Source organism: Annulohypoxylon truncatum (genome assembly GCF_022578515.1).
Source record: "Annulohypoxylon truncatum strain CBS 140777 unplaced genomic scaffold F4807scaffold_20, whole genome shotgun sequence".
Classification (NCBI taxonomy): Eukaryota; Fungi; Ascomycota; class Sordariomycetes; order Xylariales; family Hypoxylaceae; genus Annulohypoxylon; species Annulohypoxylon truncatum.
The window spans coordinates 348,878-376,847 of NW_025953806.1; the positions used below are offsets into that span (position 1 = coordinate 348,878).

The following is a 27,970-nucleotide window of genomic DNA, read 5'->3' on the forward strand; positions in this document are numbered from 1 at the left end:
CTATAACGTGGCTAGGTTGTTCGTGGACAAGTTCTAAAGGACAAGGCGAATCTCGTAATGCCAATAATCTGAAAGTAGTTTCTAGGTTATTCTTGTTAGGGTGGATAGAGGTTGATGGCAGTGGAGGGTAGTATTCAAGGACTTGTTCCTCTCCTTCCGCTCCCTACTCCTCCTCCTCCTTTAGGGGTATGTATTTAATTGAGATGTTACTCTTCCCAGAAAGCCATAGTATCTCATTGTTTTTAGGCTGCGGGTATCCTAATGCTAGATATGTTGTTCGTTAATTCGATACTGGACTCTTGAGGCTGGAAATGTTAGGGGATTCCCTAGATGACGAGATCTCTAAAATCTAAGCGGGTCCGAGGAGAGGATTATATAATGAGAAAAAATATTCTGGACCGAATACCTAGCTTGCTATCTTGACCCATAGCGGCTACCAGTAGTTCATGAAGTTGATGAGGCCGAATGAGCTAATAAGGAAGCTAAGGCTGTCGGAAAGCCGCAGCGGGAACGGCGTCCGCGTTTCACAAATCGGCGCAGGGCACCTTCTGTTGTTGGAATCAATTGGATATATCTGCCAACTCTACCATTTTGATACTTAATATACCATCTCCATTCAATTAACCCATAAATCAATTTATGTTTCTCCAACAAGACCCTTATGAAACACACCGACTAACTACCTACACAACCCAGCCGCCAACTACGTAATAAGGCTGATATGTACCTAGATACTTAGTGGCGGCTATGTGGAGATGCTAAGCCCCTTCCCCGCAAAAGTACGAACCAGCTGACTTGTCAGCTGCTCCCTCCGTTCCTTATCGCTCCCCAGCCCCTGCGTCTCAGGAACCCTCGGCAGGTAAAGCTCAGGTAGCTCTAACTTGGAGAGGTCCGAATCATCAGACCGGATTTACTACCTACAACTACCTACGTAACATACTAGCCACATGAATAAACATCAATTGATGTAGCCTCTATCGTCATATCTTCATATCGGCATCTTGTATGAATTGCCGTGCTCTATATTAATCGTGTCACGGTCCCACCCTTCAATTGATTAATGTATGTCAATTGACACTGCCGAAGCCAATCTGGTGACACTATAAACTGTCCGACAACCTCACGCTCGTTCTCCAAGAACAAGGCCAAGTTGATTCTGCTATTGCGGCCTAACGCATACCACACATATTCAAAAACAACATAGTAGCAGGACTACGCCAATTCGATCCAGCAATTGCCATGGGCGGCGAAACTACGAAGCCCAAGGTCGCTTCGACCGAATACCCCGTCCGGGCCCGCGCTCCGGTCGGTAAACGGATCACTCACATCTACAAGGAACGCATCACCCAATTCTATTCTAAGGGACAATGGGAGAACCAGAACCTGCTTGCTATGATGTATGAGGGTGTTGCCTCCGGGCCACCCTACGTTCAGCTCTGGACCTGGCCGGCTCCGGGTCTCGAGAGGCCAACTTTTAAAGAGGCCATGGCTGGGAAATATGAACCGGCCGCTGTTGGTCAAGCCTTCGGCCCTTCATGGTCTACCCACTGGTTCAAAGTTGTGCTTCGAGTCCCCGAAGACCTTCGGAAAAAAGAACATCTAGAGTTTCAATGGGACGCCAACAGTGAAGGCATGGTTTGGACCGAAGACGGGAAGCCCCTGCAGGGTCTAACCGGCGGAGGTGAACGTGTCGAGTGGATCCTTCCAGACTCTTTCAGAGATGGCAAGGAACACACCATCTACATTGAGATGGCCTGCAATAGTATGTTTGGCAATCCAACTGGTGGCGATACTATCCAGCCACCCGATCCCAACAAGTATTTCCAGCTTGTCAAGGCCGAGATATGTGCCGTGAATCTGGATGCCCGACAGCTCTGGATTGATACTTGGATCATCGGGGATGCCGCGAGAGAGTTCCCCGAAGACTCGTGGGAGCAGCATAAGGCCTTGAATGTCGTCACTAACATTATCGATTCCTATGTTCTTGGCGACAAGGAGTCTATCAAAAAGGGTCGTAAGATCGCTCAGGAATACATCGGTTCTAATGTCGATTCTTCCAAGGTCTACGACACTGATCTCGTTCCGCAAGTTTTCGGAATCGGTCATTGTCATATTGACACTTGTTGGCTATGGCCTTGGGCCGAGACGAAAAGAAAGGTGGCAAGGTCCTGGTCGAACCAGTGTAGCTTGATGGAACGATACCCGGAACTTAACTTTGCTTGCTCCCAGGCGCAACAGTACAAATGGTTGAAGACCCTATATCCGTATGCCTTTGACCGGGTCAAGCAGAAGGTAAAGGAACATCGGTTCCATCCGATTGGTGGAAGTTGGGTCGAACATGACACAAATATGCCGAGCGGCGAGTCTCTCGTCCGTCAATTTCTATACGGTCAGAGATTCTTCCAAAGCAACTTTGGAGATCGTTGCCGGACGTTCTGGCTTCCTGATACATTTGGGTATTCGAGTCAACTTCCCCAAATATGTCGGCTGGCTGGCATGGATCGTTTCCTTACTCAGAAGCTCAGCTGGAACAATATCAATAACTTTCCTCACACAACTTTCAATTGGGTTTCCCTTGACGGGAGCCAGGTCATATGCCACATGCCGCCATCCGAGACCTATACAGCCGAAGCCGAGTTTGGTGACGTCAAACGCAGTATCACCCAGCACAAGTCAATGGACCAGGATCACACTTCCCTACTGGTCTTTGGCAAAGGTGATGGTGGTGGTGGACCTACTTGGCAGCACATAGAAAAGTTGCGACGTTGCCGTGGTATCAGTGATCAAGTTGGTCGTTTGCCTAGAGTGCATCTAGGCAATAGCGTTGATGACTTCTTCGACAAGCTTGAAGAGAAGGGTGAGTCCTTAGTAACTTGGTATGGCGAGCTCTACTTTGAGCTTCACCGCGGTACATACACGACCCAAGCAAACAACAAACGTAACAACCGGAAATCAGAGTTTATGTTACGGGAGCTCGAATTACTGGCTACGATTGCATCTCTCAAGTTCGACTCTTACAAGTACCCGAAGTCGGAGTTTGATGAGATGTGGGAGGCAGTCCTTCTTTGCCAATTCCATGATTGTCTCCCCGGAAGTGCTATTGAGATGTGTTACGATGACTCGGATGAGGTAAGTCCGTACTGAAGAAGCGCGTTGAGCTATTAAACTGATTTAAACTAGTTGTATGCCAAGGTATTCGAGATAGGCCAGTCGATATACAAAGACATCTACAGACTATTCGGTGTCACGCCAATAGAATCTGCTGGCCCCGGCGGTAACCCCGTTGCCCTAAATACCCTCCCGTGGTACAGGAAGGAGATTGTCAACCTCTCCCCTACTGCTATTGGTATCGCCTGTGGGGCTGAAAACCTTGCCAACATCCAGCCATTCAAAACAAAAGCAACTAAGGCTGTGACCGTCGAGGAAGTTAGCGATGGCGTCTTCGTCATGCAGAATGAGCAATTGACTGTGAAAGTCGAAAATGGCACTATTACTTCACTGATAGATCGCAAAGCAGGACGTGAAGTTATTGCAAAGGGTGGCAAGGCCAACGAACTTGTGATATTTGACGACAAGCCCTTGTACTGGCAGGCATGGGACGTTGAGGTTTACCATCTTGATACACGTAAGGTAGTTCCTTATGGCAAAACTAAGATTTTTGAGGATAAAGAGCACCGGGTCAGTGTCTTGACCGAGGCCAAGATCAGCGACAATAGCTCGATCGCAACAGTCTTGAGCTTGTCTGCCGCCTTCGAGGGTCAACAGTCATATGTCGAATGTACCGCTCATGTGGACTGGCGTGAGACCATGAAGTTCCTAAAGGTCGAGTTCCCAGTCGATATCAGAAACACGGAAGCCTCTTATGAGACGCAGTACGGCATTGTCAGGCGACCTACTCATTACAATACGAGCTGGGACATGGCTAAGTTTGAGGTGTGCTGCCACAAGTTTGCTGATCTATCAGAGCACGGTTATGGTGTCTCTATCCTCAATGACAGCAAATACGGCTTTGCTACCTGTGGAAGCCTCATGCGCCTGTCTCTGCTGCGGTCTCCAAAGGCACCTGATGCACATGCAGATATGGGGAAGCATGTCATCCGCTGGGCTATTTTGCCACACCAAGGCGACCTAAGCGGTACAACTGTCCGCGCCGGATACAACTTCAACCACCCAATGAAGGTCCTCTCAGCACCCTCGGATGCCACTAAATCAGCCGATTTTGCTACGCTTTCGAGATATCCGGTTAAGCTCACAGGCGATGACTCGCTGATTCTAGATTGTGTCAAGCGTGGCGAAGATGACGAAGACGTTTCTCAAGACGCATCAATTCCTCGTCGTAAGGGACGGAGTGTTATTGTCCGCCTTTACGACAGTCTCGGCGGTCGCAGCACAGGAAAAATTGAGACAACCTGGGACGTCAAGAAGGTATTCAAAACGAATGTCTTGGAAGATGACCAAGAGGAGGTCAGCCTTGAGAAGGACGGCTCTTTCCTGATCTCTGTTCGACCTTTTGAAGTAGCAACTTACAGGCTTCAACTGTGATCGCGCTGCTGCTCGAATCTCTAAGATGTCTCCAACCACATGTGTCAACGTTTGTTATTGGCGCCTATGACTTTACAAAAAAAGGACAGGATATATTAAAATTGTCGGTCTTTCTAACAGATTGCTTTTTTCTACCCAAGTATAACTAGGATCCTTCTAGAATAAGGATTAGTCTAGAAGATCCGTCAAGAGCCATTGAGGTACTCTCAAAGCACCGTCAAAGACCTGTTGTCTTTCTGGGTTGCCTGTTTCTATTAATCAGGTGCGTAGTATGATGAAATGCATTGTTATGGATTATGATGGTTTCATGGATCTCTTACAAGTTGCCTAATTGACTTTGTTAATCAGTGATCTAATACGGTGATATAACATGTGTTTTGTATTCTGTATTTCGGAGAGTAGCTGTAAGTATTAGCAAGAGTATCGATTGATGATCTACGAAATTCCAGAGTTTTGACTACGCTGATGTTATTTCTATTCCTGCCTTATCAATGATATATGTAAGGCTTTGTCTTGGGCAATTCATTGAAAAGGGGTATATTCAATGACTTCCTAGGAAGTTATGCAGGTAGTATTACCTATTTATCGGAGCGGAATTATACAGTAAAACAACGAACGTAGACTGTGTACGACCCCTATAATTGGCTGACTCCCCACAATATACCTTGTCGATCTATAACGTCCCTACCGCAGCGAGCCAATCAAGACTTTGTAAACACTACTTCGTCTTAAACCTCAAATAAGTCTAAATTAGTCTAGTTGTAAGACAACTAAGACAGCAAGCGTTACAACTCAAAGTCGTCAGGCATTGGCATCCCGGCTAGATGAATGGTCTAGCATGCCGGCAGACAACCTCGGTGCTCGCCGGCCGGCACCGTTTGCTGCTCTCGCGATGGTATAGCCTCACGTCGCCGTCGCCTCGCGGAGTAGGCTTCAACGTGGCGGCTATGTTAATGCGCCAGCAGACGCGCGGCAAGAAGACGAGGTCGTCCATGAGAATGGAGGACCTGCCGCAGGGCCCTATCAAGATGGACGCTCCTCCGCTGCCGCCACCACCCGCCGAGGACGAGGGACCCGCGTATCCTACCGTGGTCCTGCAAGCGCGCCGGAACATGCAGAAATTCGAGAACTGCGTGCTCCTCACGCGCGTCGGCGGGTTCTACGAGCTTTACTTCGACCAGGCTGAGGAGTATGGCCCCATGTTGAATCTCAAGGTCGCGCATAAGAAGACTAATGCCGGTCCTGTGCCCATGGTACATATCTTTTTATTATTATCCTTCGCCCATCTCTATTATTTTAAGTTATAAAAGTTATTGAGATAGTATTATAGCTCTAATTTTATGTAGGCTGGTTTCCCGTTCTTCCAACTGGACCGGTTCCTCAAGACTTTGGTCCTGGACTTGAACTGCTACGTGGCGATAGCAGAGGAATTTCCTAACGATCCCGGAGACAAGATCAAGTCGAATGGCTTAATGCATGACCGGAGAGTCACGCGGGTTATCACGCCGGGTACTCTTATAGATGAAAATTTCATCGACCCGTACGCCAACAACTACGTTATGGCGATTCACATCAATCATCAAGAGAACGACGCTGCTGGCGCAGCTGAACCCAACAGTTCCGATAATGCCATCATAGAAGCAGAACGCCTGGCGGCGCTGCGGATGAATGCCACCCCAATAGGCTTAGCATGGATAGATGTGTCTACTGGGCAGTTCTACACGCAGTCGACAACGCTCACATCGCTCGGATCCATCCTATCGCGTGTCGGACCGAGAGAAGTAGTAATCGACGAAGTATTCGAGTCTCAAAGTGACCATCAACTCTTCTCGGTCCTTGCTGAAGACAAATATCTGATCACATTCGCGCCCCATAGCCAACAGCTAGCTCTATCGGAATGGACTCCGATGCTAGAATCCAATACTCCCACGCAGACAGCACAAGGCTTCACCCCGGATGAAGTGCAGGCCGGCAGTCTACTATTACAGTACGTTCGGGACCGTCTGCAGGGCTTAAGTATGAAGCTACAGCCGCCGATGCGCTACGAGAACATGTCGGTCATGGCTATTGACAAAAGCACCATGCGCTCGCTTGAGATTAAGCAGACCATCAGAGATGGCACTTTCAGGGGAAGTCTGCTACATGCTATTCGAAGAACGGTTACCAAGGGGGGTGCCCGGTTACTTAACACTTGGCTCAGCGCTCCCTCGACGTCGCTGGAGACTATTAAAGCCCGACAGGATCTCGTAGAGTATTTTATTCAGCACCCAGATCTCCGAGACGAGATCGTGTTGTTATTAAGGAGAAGTCATGATTCGCAGCGCCTAGTACAGAAATTCGCGCTGGGGCGTGGAGACCCGGACGATCTCGTCGCTCTGGCTAATACTATCCAAGCTACTAAAGACATCGTCTCCCTTTTAGAAGCAGCTGAAAGGCAGGGCGACAATACAACGGAGTCAAGCAGCACGCCCGAACAAGAGCAACAAAACTCAAGCAGTGAAGCATCATGTTTCACATCCCTCCTCTCGCGCATAAACCTCAAAGAACCCGCCGCTCTAGCCACCCGCATCAAGAATTCCATCGACGAAGAAGGGCTAGTCCAACAACACCGCAACGAAGACGACGAAGCAAGCCAGCTCATCTCCCTCGCCGAGGACGTCGTCGCCTCGGAAGGCGCCCGGGGCCCCGAATCCGCGCTCCCGAAAGCCGGCAGGGCGAAGAAGAAGCAGGCGGCCTCGATCCGCGACCACTACTCGGACGACAACGCGCTCTTCGTCATGAAACCCGACGCGAGCCCGGGGCTCCGCTCCCTGCACGCCAAGCTGTCCGCCCTGCTGGAGGAGACGTACGTCCTCGGCGAGACGCTGCGCGAGCGCTTCGGCGCGGCCAGCCTGACGCTGAAGTGGACGCCGAACCTGGGCCACGTGTGCCACGTCAAGGGGGCCAAGGACCTGCGCAAGCTGGACGCCGCCACCACCACCATCGACGACGAGGGGGGGGAGGGTAAGGCGAAGGCGGTCGCGGTGGTGAGCTCGAGCCGCAGCACGCGCGCCTTCCACGCGCCCGAGTGGACGGCGCTGGGCCGCCGCGTCCACCAGACGCGCTTCGAGGTCGGCGTCGAGGAGCAGCGCCTGTTCGCCGACCTGCGCGCCCTCGTCGTCGCCAACCTCGTCAAGCTGCGCCGCAACGCCGCCGTGCTCGACGAGCTCGACGTCGCCGCTTCGTTTGCCCGGCTGGCTGCCGAGCACGGGTGGACGAGGCCTGTGCTTCATGATAACACGTTTATTCCTTCTACTACTAGCTCTACAAGCACAGGTGTAGGTACAACAGCGCAGCACATAGTCATCGGCGGCCGGCACCCCACCGTCGAAGCCGGGCTCCGCGAGCAAGGCCGCTCCTTCACCAAGAACGACTGCTTCCTCGACGCCAACCCCCCATCCCCATCCCCGTCCCCATCCTCATCTTCGCCCTTACCCACACCCCCTCCAACCCGAACCCCGCACGGCCGCCTCCACCTAATCACCGGGCCCAACATGGCCGGCAAATCGACGTACCTGCGCCAGAACGCGCTCCTCGTGATCCTCGCGCAGGTCGGGTCCTGGGTGCCCGCGACCTACGCCAGCCTGCCCGTAGCCGACGCGGTATTCTCGCGCGTCGGCTCCGCCGACAACCTATTCGCGGACCAGAGCACCTTCATGGTGGAGATGCTGGAGACGGCGGCGATCCTGCGGGCCGCGACCCCGCGCTCCTTCGTCATCATGGACGAGATCGGCCGCGGCACGACGCCCGAGGACGGGTGCGCCGTCGCCTTCGCCGCCCTGCACCACCTCGCCGCCGTCAACCGCTGCCGCGCCCTCTTCGCCACCCACTACCACGCCCTCGCCGACCTCGCCGCCGAGCGCGGCATGACGCGTGCCGCCGTCCAGACCTACTGCACCGACGTCCAAGAGGACGGCGCCGGCGGCTTCGTCTACGTGCACCGCCTGCGCAGGGGCGTCAACCGCCGGAGCCACGCCCTCAAGGTCGCGCGCCTGGCCGGCTTGCCCGAGGCCGCTATCGCCGTCGCGAGGGAGGTCCTTGAGAAGAGCAGTAGAGACGAGGACGACAATCACAAAAGTGAGGAAGATTACTACGACGATTCCGAAAGTGTGGAGGATGCGGAATCACACTACGCTGTCCTTGAAGAACAAAAGGGGGTTGAATGAGTGTGGTTAGCTAGACGGTCAGTTTTACGGGTCACGCTTAATGATTCATGGTTCGGCATGTCTGTAATTCTAGAGGCGGGTTAGCGCTCAACTCATTTGTAAGATTGGCGTTCAAAAGAGTTGCTTGTTAAGAAACGTGTCTCATAGGGTGGTGATGAAATGTGTCATCAATGAAAGATCAGGGTTAAAAAGCTCTTGAATTTCAGGATATAATCATCGAACACTGAAGAGGAGAAGCAGGAATAAGAATGAGAACTCACCATTTACAAGGCTCCATAGCTTTGCGCGTAGTGTTGCAACCTTCATGTCACGTTTAATGAGCCTCGACTCTTCTGCAGTTTTCCTCAATTGATCGTTAAAGACCTATGTACCGTCATCATTCAGACGTTAAGACCTTCCCAACCCAACCGAAGCCTTGTTTGATGCCAGTCCGACAACACCGTGATCATGCCATGAAATTTAGTCACTGTGTAGAAGTTACGTGTTAGAAAGTTCGAAATAGCTGTGGTTAGGGGACGGGGGAAAACATACAAGAGACCACCGAAACCCTCGTCTCCAGACTCCTCTTCAGACTCTTCCTTCTTCTCCTCCTCGGCAGCCGCGGCAGCGCCAGTGTCGGCGGCAGCAGCAGTCGGGGCGGCGGCGGCGTAAGCGTCGGGGTTGGCGATACGGTCTTTGAGCTCCTCGATCTCAGGCCAGCTGTAGTCGGTCTCGATGGCTACAGCCAAGACCTTCTTGTAGCTGTTCACCAAGGAGTGGATGACAGAGGGCAGAGTAGGGAAGTTGATGGCGAGCGACAAGGCGGCGATGGTGGAGATGGCGCTCGAGAAGGACTTGAGAAGCTGGTCCTCGCTGATGTCTAAGACGCTGGGAGGGAAAGTGTTGCCCTGGTCGTAGACTTGCGAGACACCCAGACCGTAAGTGAAGGGAGAGATGTTAAGCATGTTAAGAAGGGTAGCCTCGGAGGGACCGACTTTGCTTCCAGACTCGACGAGCTTCAGATCGGTGGTAATTTCGATGGTACCACGGGCGATCTTGGTGGGGACACCGAGAGCCTGGAAGAAAGAAGTCTTACCAGGCTCCATACCGGTGTTGCCAGCGGGGACCCAGACATCGGCGGGAGCGACAGCACCAGCACGAGCAGGGGCGGCGACCTTGTTGTCCAGGATCTTGTCACGGATGGTCTTGAGATCACCGTTAGTGAAGACGAAACCGATGTTACCCTTGACGTGAGGTAGGAGTCGCTCGTATTCGGGTGAATCGGGAATGAAGGTCTTGAGAGCACGGCGGACCTAAAGATAGAAAATCAGCATGCGAATCGCCTGGGATTTGGAGAGTTCTCCATATGGAACAATGCGATTGTAATCGTAATTGTAGTTTTGCTCACCATAGTGTTCTTTCCCATCAGGACGACAGCCTCTCCACGGAGGGCTTGTCGGATCTCGTGCATCTGCTGAGAACTGACATTGTCGACGGTAACGAGGAAAACAGAGCGGTACTCCTCGAGCAAGCCCTTGAGCTTGGGGAACTGCAGTCAAATGTTAGTAAATGGTATTTAATTGAAATTCTATTTTCTGATATGACGTACGTATTCCGCCTTCTTTTGCTTGCTGGCTCCCATATCTTCTTATTTTTGAAGTTAGGATTTTTAAAGCCGATTGTTGTTCAGTGATGAGGTTTGGTGATGGTGTTTTAGAAATTGAAAAAATCGCCAGAGGTTAACACACTCTGGTGGAATTTCGGCTAATTGATTTTCGAATTGTCCGAATGTGTGCAGTGTCCACACTCCAAACTCCCCGCTAGGGCTTGCTGTGCCTTATTTTTCACCTATGATTATTTGCAGTTTAGCGCATAACTAACTTATCACTTATCGTTTAAACCGCTCCAAAAGCAACTATGTACTTATACAGCATGTGAATTTCCTCACTTTGTGAGCATGTATCATACAATACAATATTAGTGATATGAATATGATCCTAAAGCTGATGATTTAACCAATACCCCCAGATTTTAATTCTAATTATTATAAACTCAAAAGGGTTCTTATATACAGGAGAAGCATCCCCAATGAATACACCTCGCTAGTTGAATACTAGGTACAGGTTCATTCTGGAACTACGTCATATTATGCATAAATAGAAGCTAAAACTTAGGCATATGTACGTTATATGAAAAAATATATTTTATCCACAATATTCGCTGGCGTGTAAGCCGTCTAGTTAATATTTAGAGATAATCAGAGTTCATTAGTTGTAGATGAGGTGAGTTCTCATGAGACAGTTTAGAAGAAGATGCAGCAGCGAAGATATAGGAAGAGATAGAGCATATATGCCTTCAAATGCCAATAGTATAGTGATCACGGTTAGCTAGCTAGTTACATAAGTACACCATTATAAGTCCGTTGACACCAAATAACCAAATGCTGAATTTATCTTGGATATATACATCATCATGGCCCGGGAGACGGTTCAAAACTTGGAACCTCACCATGCAAGCCCATCTCCATGGCCGCCTGTTCGAGGAACTTTTCCGAATTCTCATTCTTCGGAATTTGGTTCTGTAAAAATGCTTCGAGGAAGTCGCCTAGTTCCTCCCTTTTTGTTTCTTCTGGTAGCTCATCACCTGGTTGAAGCTGTCCAGATGCGATGAGTTCCCGATATCTCTGCTTTAAATGGCTCTCCATCTGTTTCCCGGCGTGCATCAGTCGAAGGCCGCCTCTACCCTTTTCTGCCTTTTCTAAATCCGTCGCTCCTACGTGCATCTCGAGTACGATAAATTCTGGGGGCGCAAATCTGAATATCTGTCGTAATGCCCGATATGCTAAGAGGAGACCATGCTTATCGTCCAATTTGCGGAAGGAATGTAGGATATATCGTGCCAGTTGGGTGTCGATACTGCTCCCAGCAAAAATATGAGCCGATCTAACCATTTCGGCAAACAGTACCCGGGTCTTCGATCTTTCCTCAAGGAAATCTCCTAATGGTATCTGAATAAGACGGTTCACTGGCAGGGACTGCCAAAGAACCAAAAATGTCCACGAGTCTGGTTCAACTTGATATTGGTTTGTCAGATCGCGAGAGATGGACGCGACTTGCTTTCCCTGCCCATCTTGAAGGTAAGAAAATAGCAGTTGGTTTAGTATGAACGAATTGGGCGCGATTTCTGCTCTCCTAAACGCTGTCCAGAGTTCCTCCATCTTAGTATGTACCCCACGCTCTTTATAATTCTCCGCGAGTAGTGAAAACGTTTCTAGATTTGCTCTAGGCCAGCCTTCTCTAGTCTGTCGTAACCTAACGAAAGCAGCGAGATCCTTCATGTCCTTCCTAATGCCTAGGAATTGCATGCGGGCGTTGATCATAGCCCAAGCGACTGCTTCGGCCTTTTCTATATTGTCAGCTGTATGTGACCTTAACCACGCACCAATCAGGCCGTTGACAACGATGGCTTGAGGCATGATGCCTTTGGACTTCATATAGAGCAAGACATTATAAGCACCCTGCAAATCATCGGTCCCTATTAAACGCTTTAGCCATTTGCCGTAGAAGAAAGGATTAGCAACGCTAGGAGGCACTTTATGGGCTCCATGAAGATCGACGGCCTTAGATGTCATCATTTCGACGAATATATAAAACGCGAACTCCGTCTGGTTCGAAGTTAAGAAATAGGAGATGATTTGGTCATAGTCCTCGATAGTGATTGTGTCACCTAGGGCGGATCGCAGTCGCTGATATAATTCGAATCCTTTTTGGACCGTGATGGGGTTCTTGGCGCACGTCCGAATCAACGATAATAAAAATCTAGCATCCTTCTCGTGAGGAGACTCGAGGAGCCTGTTGGCAACTCGCTCGGCTCGTTCTATGTCGCCCGTTAAACAATACATCCTAAGGCCAAGCTGCCAAAATTCCACGAAAGTCTCTGATTTGGTCCCAAGGGTAGTGACCAACTTCTTATGAGCAGTAATTGCGTCTTCCTTAGGACCGGTTATAAACGAGGCCTCGATTGCAAGCAGTTGCTGTTCATCACTCAGGGCCACACCAGCCTTTTCCATATCCTTCGCTAGGGTGTGGATATGGGACATGCGATTTGGATTATTCGCATGGTCGGCGCCGAGAACCTGCCAGAGGAAGTCCCATATATCTGCGTGAACCAATTCTGGTTTCTTTGCTAAAGATATTCGCGCGGCAGAATAATATCTCCATAGCGAGTTGGTCCGCTTCTGATTTACGATCCCACCCCGAGTTTTTATACCAACAGTTCGTATCATATTATTCAATTGGGCGATGTGCTTCTGGTCTTCCGGAGTTGGCCAGTTCTTCTCAGGCAATAGAAGTGAGGGTTTGTGTGAAGCCTCATCTTGAGAGGCGGCTCGTTTTCGTAGCTTCTCAGCGCCGTGTTTTCCCCATATATCCTCAACGATCTTGGTAAATTGGGTTGCTTGTTCCAGCTGCTCCTCCATTTCCTTCAAACGTGCCTCGGCTTTACCACCCGGGTCTATCAACGACTGCCCAAATTCGTCATTGTTTTTCAGACGACGCAATTCCCCTCCCTTGCCTTGCTCAAAATAATTGACTAATACCTCATCATCTTTTCTCTTTTTCGATAGACCCAGAGCTTCGAGAGTTTTTTGACGCTCGATCTCTTGCTCGCTTTGAGATAGACGGGACTGTGGCGTTGAGGAGAGGGGCCGGGTAGCTTGCGAAGAGCGCCGGAGCGCCCATAGTGCCGTAGGGTTTCGCTTCTTTCGTAAATTGGATAAACAAGACCTACAAATAAAGCTATCGACAAGAAGGGACCTCGGGGGCATGGCTATACAATCCACTAATGTCCCATGCCGTATTCCTGTATGCGTGGGCGACAATACGCTGCTGTTGAGAGACCAGAATCTTTTCAATTAAAATTTAACGGCCGATAAGAGTGATATCACCGTTAGCGTGTTTAGCGTGACCCGAGTCCCGACCTTCCTTACTGAGCCCCACTATAACTCTAAATACCTACTTAAGCTGCATGTAGGTATACATACATAGTACATCCTTGCACGTGCAATCAGGACATTCAGACTTGTATAAACCCGCAATTTCCTCGAAATTCCTTGACATATTTCTATATTTGAATTGTCATATACGTATTACATTTAAGAGAACAAGTGAGTCTCGAATGGAGCGATCCACAAAGTAACCGGGTACTACACATGTAGTCCTATTACACGGGCATAACCTTAATTAGATACAGAAACGGCAAGGGGTTTAGCAGGGATCGACAGCGCTAGAGGACCCTGTCCGGCCTGTCAAGGGAAATCACGGTCATATCCATTTAAAAAGTGTCAAGACGCGTACAATAGTAAGTACAATACAATACTAAGGAAACTTCTACAACTATTAAATGAGAAGAACCTCATCTCACTATGGCTATCGATGAGTCCCTTAAAGAAAGTTACGAGGAGAAACAGCATCAGGTAATAATTCCTATATTAAAGCAAACTGAATCTGTACTAATAAGCAAAAGGCCGCCTATGTCTTCGACCCCTTAGAAGAGGCTGAAGGCGCAAATCGGCCTGCCAAAAGGAGAAGAGTGTCGAAGAAAGCAAGCAAACCGGATACTGAAGAGGCCGACTCCTGGCTAACTTTCCAGCCCCTTTTTGGTGGTTCTGAAGATGAACACTGTGTCCGTCTTCGCCAACTGTTATTTGAGAAGTCATGGTCCCAGATTGACGAGAGGATTCAAGTTAGTTGTTTAGTACCACTTATAACGTCCACGTCAAATGATAGTGGCTTACAACAGGGTGTAGCGCATACTCCGAATGACAAATCAGTCTACACTAGATGAAGTCACTTCGTTCTTACAGGCCACTCCGGACCATGCATCTACCGGCAAAATACCTTCCGCCTTCATTATCACCGGTCCCAACTTGGCCTCTCAGGACCTCCTATTTGAGCAACTCTCGGAATCGTTGCAACACCAAGTAGATGCGAAGGTAGTTCGACTTAGATCCGGCGACGCATCCAATTTAAAAGCCGTCTTGAAAAAGATTATACAGGGTGTCACGGCGAGGGAGACAAGTGACGAAGATGATTTAGAATTAGCCGCAGGCAAAGATGTAAGTTGAAATCTTGGATTGATTGCGAATGTTTAAATTAACCTCTTAGGGCCGCAAATATCTGAATTATGACCTTGAGGCTCTCTATGCCCACCTTAAGTCTAACCCTCGCCGCCACATCATCATTGCCTTTCAAGATAGTGAAGCTTTTGAAAGTGGTCTGTTATCGGATCTCATCTCACTCTTCAGGTTTGTGCATCCGCTTTTCTCATTTGTGTCTCAACTAAATAAACATCTAGCTCCTGGCTCGATCGAATCCCATTCGCACTACTTTTTGGAGTAGCTACATCCGTAGAGCTGTTCCAGGCGCGTCTCCTTAAGTCTACTTGTCAGTGCCTCTATGGAGACCAATTCGACGTTGAACAATCAACATCAATTATCGACAAGATTTTCAAGGCAGCCATCGCACACTCTGAGGTTCCATTGCGGCTAGGTTCTTCCTTAGTGTACAGCCTGCTGGATCGTCAACGAGATCAGGTATCGAGCATACCAGTATTCGTGAGTTCCTTAAGAGTAAGTGATATATTCACAGGGAAAATATTTGTGTATAGTATTGACGATTTCAGTACGCCTACATGTGTCACTTCTATGCAAATCCCTTGACGGTCTTCTTATCCGATAACATAGATTCCGAAATATTCCAGGAAGAACACATAGAAACAGTTCGATGCTTGCCATCTTTTCGCCGATCTGTAGAAATAGCTATTGAAAAGGGCGAAGTCAAGCAGGCCAGGTTACTTCTTGATGATGACCAACATCTACGGACACTCGTACAAAATTCACTTCAGGACTCCCGTCGGTGGTCAACAAATGTTCTGCGCAAGCTGAAGGTATTTACTGCCATCAAGAATGTGTCTACTGATTTCACGAGGCTCTACTTAGAAGCTGTTTCTCACGGGATCAACTCCGATCAAATCACCGAGTTCACAGGTTCGATAAAACGGGCGCAACCCGTCGAAACTGAAGCGTTTCTATGTCAGGTATTATACGATATCAAGAACGGCGACCCAAGTCTTGGTTTAGATCCGTGGGCCAGTGAAGTTGAGGAGTCAGTTTCACTACTCACTAACATGTTAGCCGAGGTGAAAGCCTTGCAAGCCGATGCCGAAGATCAAGGCAACGTCCTCCGGAGTAAATACAGCGGGCAAACCAAAGTATTAAGAACTACTGTGATTGCCCAGAAAGTTCAGCTCAGCCATGACACGGCGGCTCTCACGGAAGAAGATATATCCTATACCAATTTGATGGACAAGCTCGTGGGACACTTGGAAGAAATGCTGCCATGCGACAACGCAAAGGACTTGTGTTTTAGTGAACTTTGGTTCTTTGACTCCAAGGCGCCGTATAAAGATGTGTTTATCCCGCGGCCACGAGGAGTAGTCGAGCGAGCATTGTCAAGGCCCCACGACTACCTCAATTGTTCGTGCTGTGAAACAAAGGGAGACAGCGCTATTCCGTCCTTCCCGACAACCGCCGTTCTATATCAACTCTACTCTGAGACCGGTTCTCTCATCAACGTTGCCGATCTCTGGTCTGCTTATTACGCGATTGTTGGCGAGGAAAATGAAGAGGGGCTGGACGAGCGGGCCGCGCTTGTTTTGTTTTATCGTGGGCTGGCCGAAATGAGGGCGATGGGCTTTGTCAAGCAGAGCAGGAAAAAGGCAGATCACATTGCGAAACTTGCTTGGAAGGGGCTTTGAAGAAAAAGGAGCGTGCAAACTCGGGCCGTCGAAGAAGAGTCATAAAAATAGCCTTGTGTTTGTTCGGGCGTAGCCGGTGGGAGCTGACTTTGACACAATGACTGTTGTAGCTAGGACGAATCGACAGTTTGCTAACTAATTCTCATTTACCAATGGATATTTTCCAATGTCTTTGGATTATCTTAATATATGAAAGACTTCAAAAGTCTAAGACAAAAACTGCGTTTAAACCCATGACGGCGCTAGAGAACAAAGAACCGAGAATTGGGGCCACCCCGTTCAGGAACGTCGGCAACAGACAAAGAGTGTCGTTGCGATCCTCGTACCTACAAGAAGAAACGCCAGCCCGCCCTCGAAGCTGCGGGCTGACTCGCGTCCTTATTCCAGCAGCTATCGTAGTTAAGTATAGAATTTCAAGTGCTCGTTTCTCCTACCGTCCCATCCTATAAATTATATTTCATCCCATAGCTGCTGGCGGCTAGAGACAATCGTCGAAGGCCAATTAAAAAGGGGGAAAGAAAATATCATAATTAAAAGAGCGAACAAGATCGGAATCACGTACAACAGCAGCCTTCACTCATTATTATTATTATTTTATTGCTTTCTATTGGAACTGAACTCATTCATTCATTCATTCGCATTTGTTCACTCTCATCTTCTTGACTACGCAAAAAAAGAAACGCTTTAAAAGGATCCCTCCACGCAGCCGTAACCGAAGAGAAAATATCCAGCGAAAACAACACGCAAGAAATTCGAGCCAACTCCCCTCACGATACCAAAAAGGACACCAGATCAAATCTTCAAACGAAACCGACTAGTCTAGCCGCCGCAATGGAACACCAAACCCAAAACCAAAAAGAGAAAGCACCAGTACTCTCGGACCGACGCGCAGCCAAGAACGCCGCGTTCCGGGAGAAACTACGACAAATGGCTTTACCTCTCGCGCCCCTAGTCCAGCTAACGACGGGGGAGGTGCACCCGTCGTTCCCGGGCACGCTGCTGAACTTCTGGCTGCTGACGGACGCGCAGCTGGAGGAGCTCGCGCACTTCTACCACCAGCGGACGCCGTGCCGCTGGACCTTCCACTACCCGTGCCCGATCGCGTGGGCGGCGGACGCGCCGCTCGAGGAGAAGCGGCGCCGCATCGGCCGCTTCATCGGCCTGCGCGGCTGCGAGACCCCGATCCGCGTCAAGACCGAGGACGAGATCCGCGAGGAGGCCCGCCGCGCCCGGGTCGCCGAGGAGGAGGAGGTCTGGCGCAGGAAGGCGTATTGGCATCGATGAATGGATTCTTGTGTGCCGCGTCAGCGTTTTAGCGTTTTTTTTCCCCCTTACCCGTCTTTTTCGTTTGGCGCCTGCTTATCTAGTTTCCGTCAATGGGTAGGGGGGGAATGAGTTTGCGAAGGGGGAAGAAAAACAAAAGGGGAAAGGCAGGAGACAAGTAGGCTAATTAGGGGGAGATATAATTGCGTTCTTCACGTTCCCTAGACTAATATGTTTAATACAATGAGCACTTGCAAAACCCACCTTCGCTGTCCTCTCGTCTCCTGTGGAATGATTCGAGTTAATAGTGGAAAGGGGTACTTAGTCTCGGGTACCGTAACGTTAGTAGAACCCGGCCTTGCCTTGATGTAGGTTAGGATAGAGCCAAAATTCAGAGGAAGATAGAGTAGCTCTATACACTAGCAGTATGTATGTGCACCTGTCAACTATCTCCAATCCTCTATTCCGATAGCAGAGGTCAGACACATCTTATCTACTGCTTCTCTTGAACGCTCTTCTTAACACCCTCGACGAAAGCCTCCACAGCATCCCCGCCGCCTAGCGGCATCTGGCTTCCCCTTAGGTACCCTCCGTTTTGAACTTTGATCGACAGCGCATCCGCGATGCTGGGTAAACCACCGTCTCGAATCGCCATCGTCAGGCTAGCCAGACTCTGGTGGAATTGCGGGCTTCGTAAAACCTTCTCCAATAGCGCCTTCTTCTGGCCGAGGCTCATCGCCTCCTTGGCGGCTTGGATCGCTGCGGCGGTCGGTTCCGCTGTGGAGTCGCCTTGGTCGGCTTGTTGGGAAAGCACGAGGATCGAAGGGGGTAGGAAGTTGAGTAGGTTGTCTACCTGTTCCTCCGAAGCCTGTCGGGCCATCGGGACGGTGACAGGTGGTGTAAGAAGATCCGACAGAAGTGGGTACAACTTGCCGTCTCCTTGGCTTGCACCTGCACTGGCGCCTCCTTGTAACGAGTTTAGGAAGTTTCTTACTGCCGTGGCAGCATCGTTTGCGCCTCCGGCGGCACTAACATCATGTCAGCACGTGATTCACCTGCTAGATAAAGTCCAAAGCAATGAGACAGAGAAATGTATCATGTTTCGTTTGAGGCTTTCATATCTAGTAGTACTACATGGCGGCTCAGCGGGTCGAAGACCCCTAAGCACTTTGCCTGGTATTTGGGTTTGTCAAGTGTATGCAATAATCTCGTCCCAATCCTCTTCCAGAAACGCCATGAACGAATAATAAGGGATGAAACCTACGCTCGAGCTCCGTCAGCACCACCCTCTCGCGCACCCTCTCCCTCTTCCCGCACGTCGCCGCCAGTCGCGCCTGCGCCAGCACCCCCGCTTCCTCCGCGAGGATCGCTAGAGCCCTCGACGTCTTCCATAGCCTCGTCGCCATCATCCCCGCGTCGATCATCGTTATTGCTGTTGTTGATTGAAGCAAGCTCGCGCGCAACATCCACATCCTCGCCCTGCAAGAGTTTGTCGACGATCTCTCCGATCTTCAAGTCGCGAGGGCTGAACCAGCGAGGGTCCCCAGTCCTACCTTGGGGCTTCGACTGTAGATAGAATAGGTGACGTTGAGAGGAGGAGAGGAACTTGAGGATGAAGACGCGGCCGTTTGGCTTGACAGCTTGACGGGGTTGGGATTTCGGATCGTAGGGGACGAAGTGGCCATCAGTAGGGACCATTACGAGATCTAGTTCGGGTTGATTGGCGGGAGCGCTCCGTTCGCGCCAGCAGAAGTGAAACAAGTCTAAGGTATATTAACATTGTATGCCCTTGGCGAATAGAAGCAACTAGTCCTTACCATCTTCAGAATAGAGATAGATGTAACCAGGTCGCGGCGAAGCTTTGATCTTGTAAGGTCGGTCGGAGTGCTAGTGTTGCTGTCAGCGTTTGGCTCCTCAGGATCAACATCAATAACTTAGGAAGCGAAATGGGGGATATACATACATCAATCTCGCATATGCCGGCCTTGAACGTTATGATCGGTATTACAGACATATTGATCTGAATTCTCGTATTGATGAGGGAGGTATGAATGAGTTCGGATTGAATGAAGATGAAGAGATGGTGGAATGGAGAATGTAATTATGTAAAGTCTATTTTGAAGCTAGGTGCATACCGTAGGTGCAAGGCTGCAATAGCTTCGTCAAGCAATGCAAGAGCTTAAAGCTTACCTAATAGCTACGTCGGAGTAAACGGTGCGGGAAGTTACTAGCCGCACGGCAGGAGTCTGTCTGGTCATCCCTGGTGCCTTTCAACGTCCGACTTTTAGTGTTGTACCTTTGTACCTGGGCACACCGAATCTGTGGCTTGACTCACTCGGTCGCCGCAAAATTCCGCACAAACCACCCAAGCCACACTTGTGCCCCGCCCAGGTGCATTAGATTTCTCAGTGGGTGGCACCAGGGCTTCGCCTACCTAGTAAGCCCACAACTGAATTGAATCTTTTTGCGCGAAGTGGAATTTCTGAACCTCGCAATCAAGCAACATCCAACAAATCGAGGAACCTACCAGTTTCCCTTTCACCCACCACATAACCTCCCTTCTCCGACAAGCTTCACAATGTCGCAACCGACCACGCAGAAGAAGTTCGGAAAGTCCACTCGGGAGGTTCCTCACCCTTCCCAGCGGGCTCAGAAGTGGTACCCTGCCGAGGACGAGGCTAAGCCTAAGACTGTGAGTTGCAACAACAATGATAATTCAATTTGAGATCTTGGTCGATATGCGATGTTCGCGAGAGCGAGATGGACTGGGTAGTGAAGAGGAATGGAGAAAAACATTATGCGGTCGCCGCGAAAAACATACCCAATCCGAAGCCGCTATGATATTATATTCAACTTCATAACCTCCCAATTTTACAGCCGGGCTAGCACATGCACATGCACATGCATGATCACCCAGAAGAACCGCATATCTACTGATTCTCTACCATCACTCTACCTGCTTCATTTACTGACCGTTCCTCGTTCCATAGGTTCGCAAGGCTCTCCGACCCTGGGCCCCGCGAAAGTCTCTCCAGCCCGGCACCGTTCTTATCCTCCTCGCCGGCCGTTTCCGAGGCAAGCGCGTAGTCCTCCTCAAGAGCCTCGACCAGGGTGTCCTCTTAGTCACCGGCCCCTTCAAGATCAACGGCGTTCCCCTGCGACGAGTCAACGCTCGATACGTCATCGCGACCTCTTACAAGATCGACCTCAGCGGATTAGACGAGAGCAAGGTTAACGAGGTCGCACAAGCCCAGTACTTCACCCGAGACAAGGCTAAGGACAAGGCGAGCGAGGATGCTTTCTTCAAGCAGGGCGAGAAGCCTCAGGTACGATTTGTCGGAATGTGCTCGAGTTGTCGGACGTGAACTAATATGAGATGTTATAGAAGAAGGAGGTCAACACCAGCCGAGCGGCGGACCAGAAGACCATCGATCAGGCTCTGATCGCCAACATCAAGAAGGTAGATCTGCTTGCCAGCTACCTCGCGAGCTCTTTCAGCCTCCGAAAGGGCGACAAGCCTCATGAGATGAAGTGGTAGATTCCGTGGGGCCGTAAGGGGGAATGGGATTTGCTTTAGAAAATCACTTAAATGACACTGCGGACGGCGGATCGCGGAACTGGGCTGGCTCTGCCAATTGCATCTGGACGTTGAGGCATCGGTCACATTGATTCTGGCGTCTGTAATCGAGGTTCTAGTCAATAAACGACTATCAAGGCAATTTTGAAAAAGACATCGCATTGAGTGGGTGACATATACATACGTATTTACTAACATCAGCAGAAGTAAAACCGACCAGAATTCTTAGACCGTTACCTACGTTACCCAATTATATGACGATTCCTGAGGGAACTACAGGTATGAAGGTGCCTTTGGATGTCTCGGGGTTGTCATCTGAACTACTCGTATCACATTAATGTATGGATTCATGGGAATCCCTTATGGGTGTCTTTGATTCATTTCATTTCAGTTGGGCTGTGCAGGCAACCCTCCAAAGCCATATCGCTGAGTATGCAAAATGCTTAATGCTCATAACACACTCTTCTCCCAGGTCATATATCCTTTGTCGAGTCAGACATTTCGTTCGGCCCAACTTTGGATCATGCCCTCGGGGGTCGCGTCATAGTGCTTCAGCGTGACCTTGCCGGTTGCGTCGTCCAAGTATGTGTTAGCCTGGACGAATACCTTTCGAGGCTGCTTGTTCCGCAGGACCTCGTCTCTAACCTTCTTCCCCCAATATTCCGCATCAACGTCCGTCATATCAGCATAGAATTTTGTTCCGGTCTCGACATCGGCTGTGGATTTGAAGATGTGTAACTTCTGGAGATAGTTACCCACCGCTTTACGGCCTGCTGTGAGAATCTTTGATCGGTCCAGACTAATCTTGAGATCGGTAAGGTCATCTCCTTTATAGTCAAGTTTGCAAAAGTCATCACCAGCTTCCAGGAAACATTTAAGAATGGAAAACCGGGCTTGTGAATGAGCCTGGCCCCATTTTCTGCTCTTCGGATCCCACATCTCCAAGGAGGTAAGCCCAGCTCGAGCCATGGAGAGGTACGAAGCGTAGAGTACGTCTCCTGCTTCACCATCTATATCAACTGAGCCGTCGCCAAAACCGAAGATTTTCAAAACGGGGAATTCACAGCTTAGGTACATGGCAACGAGCTCTGCACGACACTCTTCGTAGGAACCAGCCCAGCTCCCGAAAACAGAACCCCACGTTTGACCAGGCTTATACCATGTGGTAATTGGCTTTCCAGTTAATGGAGAGACAGGCGGGTTCTCCTTATCAAAGTTGAACTCTCCTGGTGATGTCTCTTGTAGTAGTTTCCCACAACCGTGACCGGTGAGCTCATGTAACCCGACTTGAACTTCAAAAGCACCATCCCGGTAACGTTTATAAACTTCAAGGTCTTTCTCGGCAATGAATGGGATCTTCTCGTCTGGCGCCTTTGCGCTCATCACATTCCCCAGAGACACGTTTTTGAAGCCTTCAGTTTGCCTTATGTCATCGTAATTGGGGATGTTGATCCCGACTGGTATGCCTGAACCGGCAAAAGTCAATACTTCGAGAGACGTGAAGTCTGGGGATAAGAATTTGTCCTTCTCGAAATCCTTGCCCCACGGCAGGTGCGGGATCAGCGTGGGGGCGGCTTCTACGAGGGCACCAAAGGCTCGCGTCCGTTCGAGGTTAACAACAGCGGCAAAGCCTTCCCATTCGGCTCGAATACCGGCCGGGTCGCGGTACGTCTCAATAAATCCGACGTTGCATTCGACCATTGGGCCTAGGTCTCGAATCCAGAACCTTTGACTATCTTTGAAGGCTAATAGTGAACCTTCCTCAAAGGATTTGGCGTAGGCATTATGCATTTTCCGCTGGTTTTCGTTGTCTGCATTTTCTGCAGCCTTCTTGATACTGGATGTTGCACCAGCTAACTCCTTGGAATGATCACCGTAGACCAGTGTGATGGTTTTCCCTGCCAAAATACCATCCTCAATTTTGAAGGTAGTCTCCTTGCCAATATCACCACCTTCGGTGGGAACTGTGGTGTTTGCAGAGGCAATCCAGACTTCGAATGAACCATCCGTCTTCTTGGCGAGACGGGTATTTTCCGGAAGCAGCCCTTTCTTCTCCGTCCACGCAGAAACGGCGTCGATTTCAACCTTTGTGATATCAGGAGATCCCGGATAGTAAGTAGTCATGTGTCCCTGCTCTGGATAGCCGAGATGCAGTAGTGAAGGTTTGTCAGTAGAGAAGATCGCTCCGGAAGTGGCATCATAGAATCCCTGTGCTTCCGGCGATGTTGCCGCAAGTGCTTCAAAGGCAGATTCAGGGCCTCGCGGGATGAATTTGGCATCGCCAAAGCTCTTGTAATTGCCATTGTTTCCTAGGAACTGCGCGGCGTACTGCAAGAAATAGCCAAGCTCTTCGTCAGATATACCCGCCTTGGCCTGCAGCGCTTTCCAATCACCACCACTACTCTTGTGGAGGGCTAGTATAAAGTCGAACTGTATGCAGATAAGTATGCGATGAAACTAGACAGATAATTCGCCCCCCGACTTACTATTGGCTCAGATTCAGGTGAGATCTGTCTCGCCACGATCCTACTACCATAGAACGACGCTCTATGATCAGTTGTTAGTGTCTGACGTAATCTTGACCTCAAACGCAGCTACAAGAGTGTTCAAATAAATACCTGCTTATGAAATGAGCATATCTCTTCTGCTTATCGGATAGAGCATCGAAATGTTTTTCTATCTCGAGCCTCACAACACTCGGGGGTGCGTCAGCGAGATACTGCTTGAGTTCTTGGGCATCCATTTTAGAGGAGAGGTTTCGAATCGGGATCCGGTAAGGTGAATGACCCGAGAGTATCGAGTTGAACGGACTGAGGTGCCTTGGAGAGAACCTAGGGGCCAGCTGTTTTGATTGCTTTGTTGCTCGAGATATCGAAGGAAAGCTTCGAGTTAAGGAGGAGAATAAGGTCATTTGAAGAATTCAAGACGAGGGGGCACCTTTCCAAGAGAGGTAAAAACGAACACCACTAGGCAACTTCCCCATAACCTGCGTAGGTACCTAATTTTAGTCACAGTGTCTGCCGTTGCCGTAGCTGCAATTCTACCTCTGTTTCTGCAGGTAGGTCCAATCATCAAAAGCTTTTGCGGGCTGAAAATGGCCTGTTTGTCACTTGCTTTCATGTCCCCCGCATTTTCGAATCGGATACGCCACAACTATAGGTAAGGTTAGCCACAGAGCAACATTAGGTGTATAGGGCAGATTAGCTAATCACAACCTACCATCCCAATTGGATATTCCCTACCTAGCCGTGCATTTATAGGAATATGTCTTATTATATGATAAATCGCCCCCTATACTCTAAAGGGACGAGAAGAATATATGTTCAACTCCTCACCAAAACCGCTGTTCAAGTCTTGAACGCTTGGTGAACTCTAAATATTACCTGTAGCGCTTTAACTGATCATTCTAGTAATGCAAGCAATATTTCTCCGCAAAGGCTTCATACTCACTTACCGGGTGCTATATATGCGACGACGCTGCTGGCTCTCAATTTTTACGCAGGAAGAAGCGCAGGTTTGAGATGATATAACCATAACTGCTGACTACGAGTTATCTTCACAATGGGTATGTTCCGCAATGTAGTAAGAACTCACAGATGCTATTAGATAAACTGTCTACTTAAGTATGTATGAGGTGTCTAATAGATGAATATATGCTTAGTTGAAATACGGCTAGACACATAGTAGCACAGCGTTACCAGGTATTAGTTTAGATCGCGAACCATGCGCTGCTGTATACTATGTAAGATGCGGGTAAGGCTTGATTCTGTTACACCGGTATGAGCCTTAATCCAGTAAAACGGGCCTCATGACCTTTACCTGCATGCTGATTCCCCGGCATTTAAGCCTTCGCATCCCTCCATGTCCGGTTGGGCCGAATAGCACTTCTTACGGCTATGGTTCATCAAAGTCGCCGAATCTCTCCCTATCGTCCCACCCGGTCTCTACTTGTCTAGGTTTACATCTAGCCATGGCCCTCTTGCATTCGCAAGTGCATCAATTCTCAAGGGCAAGCAGGACTTGACGATGATGGGCAGGTATAATATCTAGTTTATTAATGCTTGTCTTGCCATCTCGCGGAAATGTTGAGGCTATTTTGGGTAGTCGGAGTGCTCCTCGGAAGTCTGGTCTGTCATACGGTGCAGGCTGCAGATGCGATGTATGAAGCTGGTCTTGGCACTGCCTGGCACTTTCACCTTGGTATTCAAAAGAAGCACTTGATCAAAAGGGGAGTGTAACGATGCATGATTGGCGAGAGGGGTGTCATTGAGCGGTGAAGGGTAGTACAGTATTCAGCTCCTACCGCTCTCCCCGTCTTCCCCGGGTCCACTAACGCCGATAGCATCACCTTGATATAACTGTGGGTGCTCATGAGCAGAAAGCGGATTGGGGATAATTTCTGTGGACACATAAGAGGGGCTCACCGGAACCAGTACCCGAACGGAGAGGAGACAGAAGCAGATGAATTCGACAAGCAGCACCAATACGAAGACCTAATAATCATTAGTGTCGGTATCAAAATATAATCTAAACGGTTTGAAAATACCACCCCTCTATGTAGGTACGCACAATAGGGAAATAGGCCGACCTTGTATAGGTAGTCCTATCTCCAGCTACAAACCTGGACAGGTAATATTGCAAACCTATTGATGATCGGTCGTCGTCACACAAACCATACATAGAATGTTGCGGTCGCTTTTATAGCATATACCACATGGTACCTAGGTAGTGTGACAGAAAACGCACCTATCGACTTGAGGTTATTGTTTGAATTGCCTGCAGACAGGTAATAGATTGCGACAGGAAAATGCCCTTTCGTCTCCCTTTCCTATTTTCAACCCTCTTTTGATTCGCCTCGACCTACTTCGAACAGAATACATGGCGTTTTCCCGTATACAGGCACTAGAATAGCGTCAAAGAGCCGGTCCAATGCGACGGCACACCCTTGGCCATGCCCTGTCCGAATTCAAGATTTTGATAGGACAAGAGTTTTCGTGGCCAATTTGTTGCTGGTTTTAACGACGACAAAGAATCGCCTTCTTCAGAGATACCTACCGATCTAGGTAATGGTAATCTCGTTATATAGTACTCGAAAAAGTCCCGGTATACTGTCGTAGCTCATCGTGTCTTCCTATTTCTTCGAGCCCGCTTCAAGCGGTTATTGTTAGATATAAGATATATTGAGAAGCTCGCTCGTGAGGCCAACTCTGAGGGTACAGCCATCAGGTACCATCGAAGAAGGAAGAGATCGGCTGTGACCCATAGATTTGTCCGTCCTTGTCCAAACCACGTTTTTCTCTCCACACTTTGCCATTCTCACATTAGGGCGGAATTGGCGTGTCGGTTAGCTCAGGCTTCGATGCTTTGTTCGATAAAATTTCCATCTGGCATCAGCCTAATGTAAAAAAAGAGTGAAATCAATTTTAAGTACGTGTGTAACTACGTACCCACCCCCACGTTACATGTTCTGTATGTATGTACATTCCCGTAATCATACTATAGGTACACGGTACAATCGAATGCATTTGTACCGAGATGGGGAGCACTTGACATGACTAGAGACTCGGTATTAAGGTCCCGAACAATTGACTAGTGTGATATTTAATAATGGCAATGACTGTAATTAGTGAAGTAAGAATGCAAGACTGGATAGTTGAAATAACATAAAACAAAAGATAAGACGAAAAATAAAGATAAAAACAAAAAGACAAAAAAAAGGAAGATTCGGAGAAGAAGAGAAAAGAGAAAGCAAGAGCGAAGTACTCCAAAAACGAGTAATCGGGGAAATTTACCTAAGTGGGCGAAGGAAAAAACCGAAAAGGGGAATTTTGCTTCTTTCTTAGTGGCTTTTACCTGATGTCGGTGTGTCGTCAACTCCTTCCCCAAATCTTATTTCCAAAAAACCGGCCCCGAACTCCAACTGTAAAAGCAAAAGATGGATGTACAATGTACCGATATCTTTTACGTTTTCTTGTCATCCCCCAAAGTTCGAATTACAACTGCTTCGAGTTCAGCCTGTTATTGAACATCTCAACAATGGCAACTCGGTCTGCTCAATGTGTTTCATCAGCTACCAAAAACAGCTTAAACCCGTTTACGGCTGTTGTGTATATATGAAGTGTTCGAGATTGTTGGCTCCTATCAGAATGCTGCCTTTCTCAGCGTCTCTTCTTCACCACTCACCACCCTTCTTTAATTCCTGGGGTGGATGAACTCTGGTTCTAGCCACACTCTTCCGCATCGTGGGTTGGGTAACCTCGAAAGAAGCCACAGATTTCCAATCCTTAGACGATGGAAATGCGTTTACGGCTCTCGAGCAAAAGTCCATGGACCGTGGACCGTGGATAGCCTCGATACCTATTCAGGTATGCAGGTAAACACGATGATGTAGCAGATCATCGATAACGAACAACAGCGGTTCGGTTTAGTGGATGCCATTTACTTGTGTTGGTTTGCCTTACATTCACCTCCCTACATCCAACTCGGCCCTATTTATCGGTTCTTGCGTTGACGATGTTGCTCCCCCACTCGAGGACTATTTTATTATTTCGATGGAGAATGGAGAAGGGGAGTATGGAGAATGTGATGG

The 27,970-nt window shown here is 49.0% G+C and overlaps 9 protein-coding genes across 9 annotated transcripts; 5 read left to right on the forward strand and 4 right to left on the reverse strand.

The window, feature by feature from the left end:
- The first annotated feature begins 868 nt into the window (after positions 1 to 868).
- On the forward strand, positions 869 to 4,954 carry F4807DRAFT_134804 (glycoside hydrolase family 38 protein). The gene is made up of 2 exons (XM_047993038.1): positions 869 to 3,129; positions 3,181 to 4,954. The coding sequence occupies exons 1-2, from the start codon at positions 1,240 to 1,242 to the stop codon at positions 4,540 to 4,542; spliced, it is 3,252 nt and encodes a 1,083-aa protein (XP_047853331.1). The 5' UTR covers positions 869 to 1,239; the 3' UTR covers positions 4,543 to 4,954.
- A 412-nt stretch (positions 4,955 to 5,366) lies between these two features.
- F4807DRAFT_461352 (muts domain V-domain-containing protein) lies at positions 5,367 to 8,747 on the forward strand (the record flags this gene model as incomplete). The annotated part of the gene is made up of 2 exons (XM_048001671.1): positions 5,367 to 5,795; positions 5,889 to 8,747. The coding sequence occupies 2 exons, from the start codon at positions 5,367 to 5,369 to the stop codon at positions 8,745 to 8,747; spliced, it is 3,288 nt and encodes a 1,095-aa protein (XP_047853332.1).
- Positions 8,748 to 9,072: 325 nt separating this feature from the next.
- On the reverse strand, positions 9,073 to 10,593 carry F4807DRAFT_134796 (60S acidic ribosomal protein P0). The gene is made up of 4 exons (XM_047993036.1): positions 10,336 to 10,593; positions 10,135 to 10,275; positions 9,279 to 10,039; positions 9,073 to 9,213 (listed from the first exon to the last, which is right to left on the reverse strand). Exons 1-4 carry the CDS (start codon positions 10,366 to 10,368, stop codon positions 9,207 to 9,209), a joined length of 942 nt encoding a protein of 313 aa, XP_047853333.1. The 5' UTR covers positions 10,369 to 10,593; the 3' UTR covers positions 9,073 to 9,206.
- Positions 10,594 to 10,955: 362 nt separating this feature from the next.
- On the reverse strand, positions 10,956 to 13,618 carry F4807DRAFT_429583 (uncharacterized protein). The gene has a single exon (XM_047998336.1). It carries the CDS (start codon positions 13,549 to 13,551, stop codon positions 11,197 to 11,199), a length of 2,355 nt encoding a protein of 784 aa, XP_047853334.1. The 5' UTR covers positions 13,552 to 13,618; the 3' UTR covers positions 10,956 to 11,196.
- Positions 13,619 to 13,793: 175 nt separating this feature from the next.
- Positions 13,794 to 16,867, forward strand: F4807DRAFT_429585 (origin recognition complex subunit 3 N-terminus-domain-containing protein). The gene is made up of 6 exons (XM_047998337.1): positions 13,794 to 14,199; positions 14,250 to 14,468; positions 14,533 to 14,841; positions 14,891 to 15,030; positions 15,081 to 15,354; positions 15,408 to 16,867. The coding sequence occupies exons 1-6, from the start codon at positions 14,149 to 14,151 to the stop codon at positions 16,539 to 16,541; spliced, it is 2,127 nt and encodes a 708-aa protein (XP_047853335.1). The 5' UTR covers positions 13,794 to 14,148; the 3' UTR covers positions 16,542 to 16,867.
- Positions 16,868 to 17,372: 505 nt separating this feature from the next.
- Positions 17,373 to 17,825, forward strand: F4807DRAFT_461356 (uncharacterized protein; the record flags this gene model as incomplete). The annotated part of the gene is made up of 1 exon (XM_048001672.1): positions 17,373 to 17,825. The coding sequence occupies one exon, from the start codon at positions 17,373 to 17,375 to the stop codon at positions 17,823 to 17,825; it is 453 nt and encodes a 150-aa protein (XP_047853336.1).
- Positions 17,826 to 18,061: 236 nt separating this feature from the next.
- F4807DRAFT_134906 (proteasome complex subunit Rpn13 ubiquitin receptor-domain-containing protein) lies at positions 18,062 to 20,001 on the reverse strand. The gene is made up of 4 exons (XM_047993039.1): positions 19,768 to 20,001; positions 19,622 to 19,691; positions 19,069 to 19,567; positions 18,062 to 18,832 (listed from the first exon to the last, which is right to left on the reverse strand). Exons 1-4 carry the CDS (start codon positions 19,816 to 19,818, stop codon positions 18,298 to 18,300), a joined length of 1,155 nt encoding a protein of 384 aa, XP_047853337.1. The 5' UTR covers positions 19,819 to 20,001; the 3' UTR covers positions 18,062 to 18,297.
- A 249-nt stretch (positions 20,002 to 20,250) lies between these two features.
- On the forward strand, positions 20,251 to 21,523 carry F4807DRAFT_429590 (ribosomal protein L6e-domain-containing protein). The gene is made up of 3 exons (XM_047998338.1): positions 20,251 to 20,496; positions 20,795 to 21,130; positions 21,190 to 21,523. Exons 1-3 carry the CDS (start codon positions 20,383 to 20,385, stop codon positions 21,340 to 21,342), a joined length of 603 nt encoding a protein of 200 aa, XP_047853338.1. The 5' UTR covers positions 20,251 to 20,382; the 3' UTR covers positions 21,343 to 21,523.
- A 350-nt stretch (positions 21,524 to 21,873) lies between these two features.
- Positions 21,874 to 24,124, reverse strand: F4807DRAFT_452153 (putative dipeptidylpeptidase III; the record flags this gene model as incomplete). Its single annotated transcript, XM_048000298.1, has 3 exons — positions 21,874 to 23,811; positions 23,868 to 23,928; positions 24,000 to 24,124. The coding sequence occupies 3 exons, from the start codon at positions 24,122 to 24,124 to the stop codon at positions 21,874 to 21,876; spliced, it is 2,124 nt and encodes a 707-aa protein (XP_047853339.1).
- Positions 24,125 to 27,970: the final 3,846 nt, after the last annotated feature.

What these genes read in the sequence shown, in the direction of transcription:
- F4807DRAFT_134804 (XM_047993038.1), top strand. Translation starts at nt 1,240, where the DNA reads ATGGGCGGCGAAACTACGAAGCCCAAGGTCGCTTCGACCGAATACCCC. An exon ending in GTTACGATGACTCGGATGAG is followed by an intron (nt 3,130 to 3,180) that starts GTAAGTCCGTAC and finishes GATTTAAACTAG; the next exon opens with TTGTATGCCAAGGTATTCGA.
- F4807DRAFT_134796 (XM_047993036.1), bottom strand. Translation starts at nt 10,368, where the DNA reads ATGGGAGCCAGCAAGCAAAAGAAGGCGGAATAC. An exon ending in AGCAAAAGAAGGCGGAATAC is followed by an intron (nt 10,276 to 10,335) that starts GTACGTCATATC and finishes ATTTGACTGCAG; the next exon opens with TTCCCCAAGCTCAAGGGCTT. An exon ending in TGATGGGAAAGAACACTATG is followed by an intron (nt 10,040 to 10,134) that starts GTGAGCAAAACT and finishes TTCTATCTTTAG; the next exon opens with GTCCGCCGTGCTCTCAAGAC.
- F4807DRAFT_429583 (XM_047998336.1), bottom strand. Translation starts at nt 13,551, where the DNA reads ATGCCCCCGAGGTCCCTTCTTGTCGATAGCTTTATTTGTAGGTCTTGT.
- F4807DRAFT_429585 (XM_047998337.1), top strand. Translation starts at nt 14,149, where the DNA reads ATGGCTATCGATGAGTCCCTTAAAGAAAGTTACGAGGAGAAACAGCAT. An exon ending in AGATTGACGAGAGGATTCAA is followed by an intron (nt 14,469 to 14,532) that starts GTTAGTTGTTTA and finishes AACAGGGTGTAG; the next exon opens with CGCATACTCCGAATGACAAA. An exon ending in GATCTCATCTCACTCTTCAG is followed by an intron (nt 15,031 to 15,080) that starts GTTTGTGCATCC and finishes ATAAACATCTAG; the next exon opens with CTCCTGGCTCGATCGAATCC.
- F4807DRAFT_134906 (XM_047993039.1), bottom strand. Translation starts at nt 19,818, where the DNA reads ATGTCTGTAATACCGATCATAACGTTCAAGGCCGGCATATGCGAGATT. An exon ending in CTATCTCTATTCTGAAGATG is followed by an intron (nt 19,568 to 19,621) that starts GTAAGGACTAGT and finishes AATATACCTTAG; the next exon opens with ACTTGTTTCACTTCTGCTGG. An exon ending in GGTGCTGACGGAGCTCGAGC is followed by an intron (nt 18,833 to 19,068) that starts GTAGGTTTCATC and finishes ACATGATGTTAG; the next exon opens with TGCCGCCGGAGGCGCAAACG.
- F4807DRAFT_429590 (XM_047998338.1), top strand. Translation starts at nt 20,383, where the DNA reads ATGTCGCAACCGACCACGCAGAAGAAGTTCGGAAAGTCCACTCGGGAG. An exon ending in ACGAGGCTAAGCCTAAGACT is followed by an intron (nt 20,497 to 20,794) that starts GTGAGTTGCAAC and finishes CTCGTTCCATAG; the next exon opens with GTTCGCAAGGCTCTCCGACC. An exon ending in AGCAGGGCGAGAAGCCTCAG is followed by an intron (nt 21,131 to 21,189) that starts GTACGATTTGTC and finishes GAGATGTTATAG; the next exon opens with AAGAAGGAGGTCAACACCAG.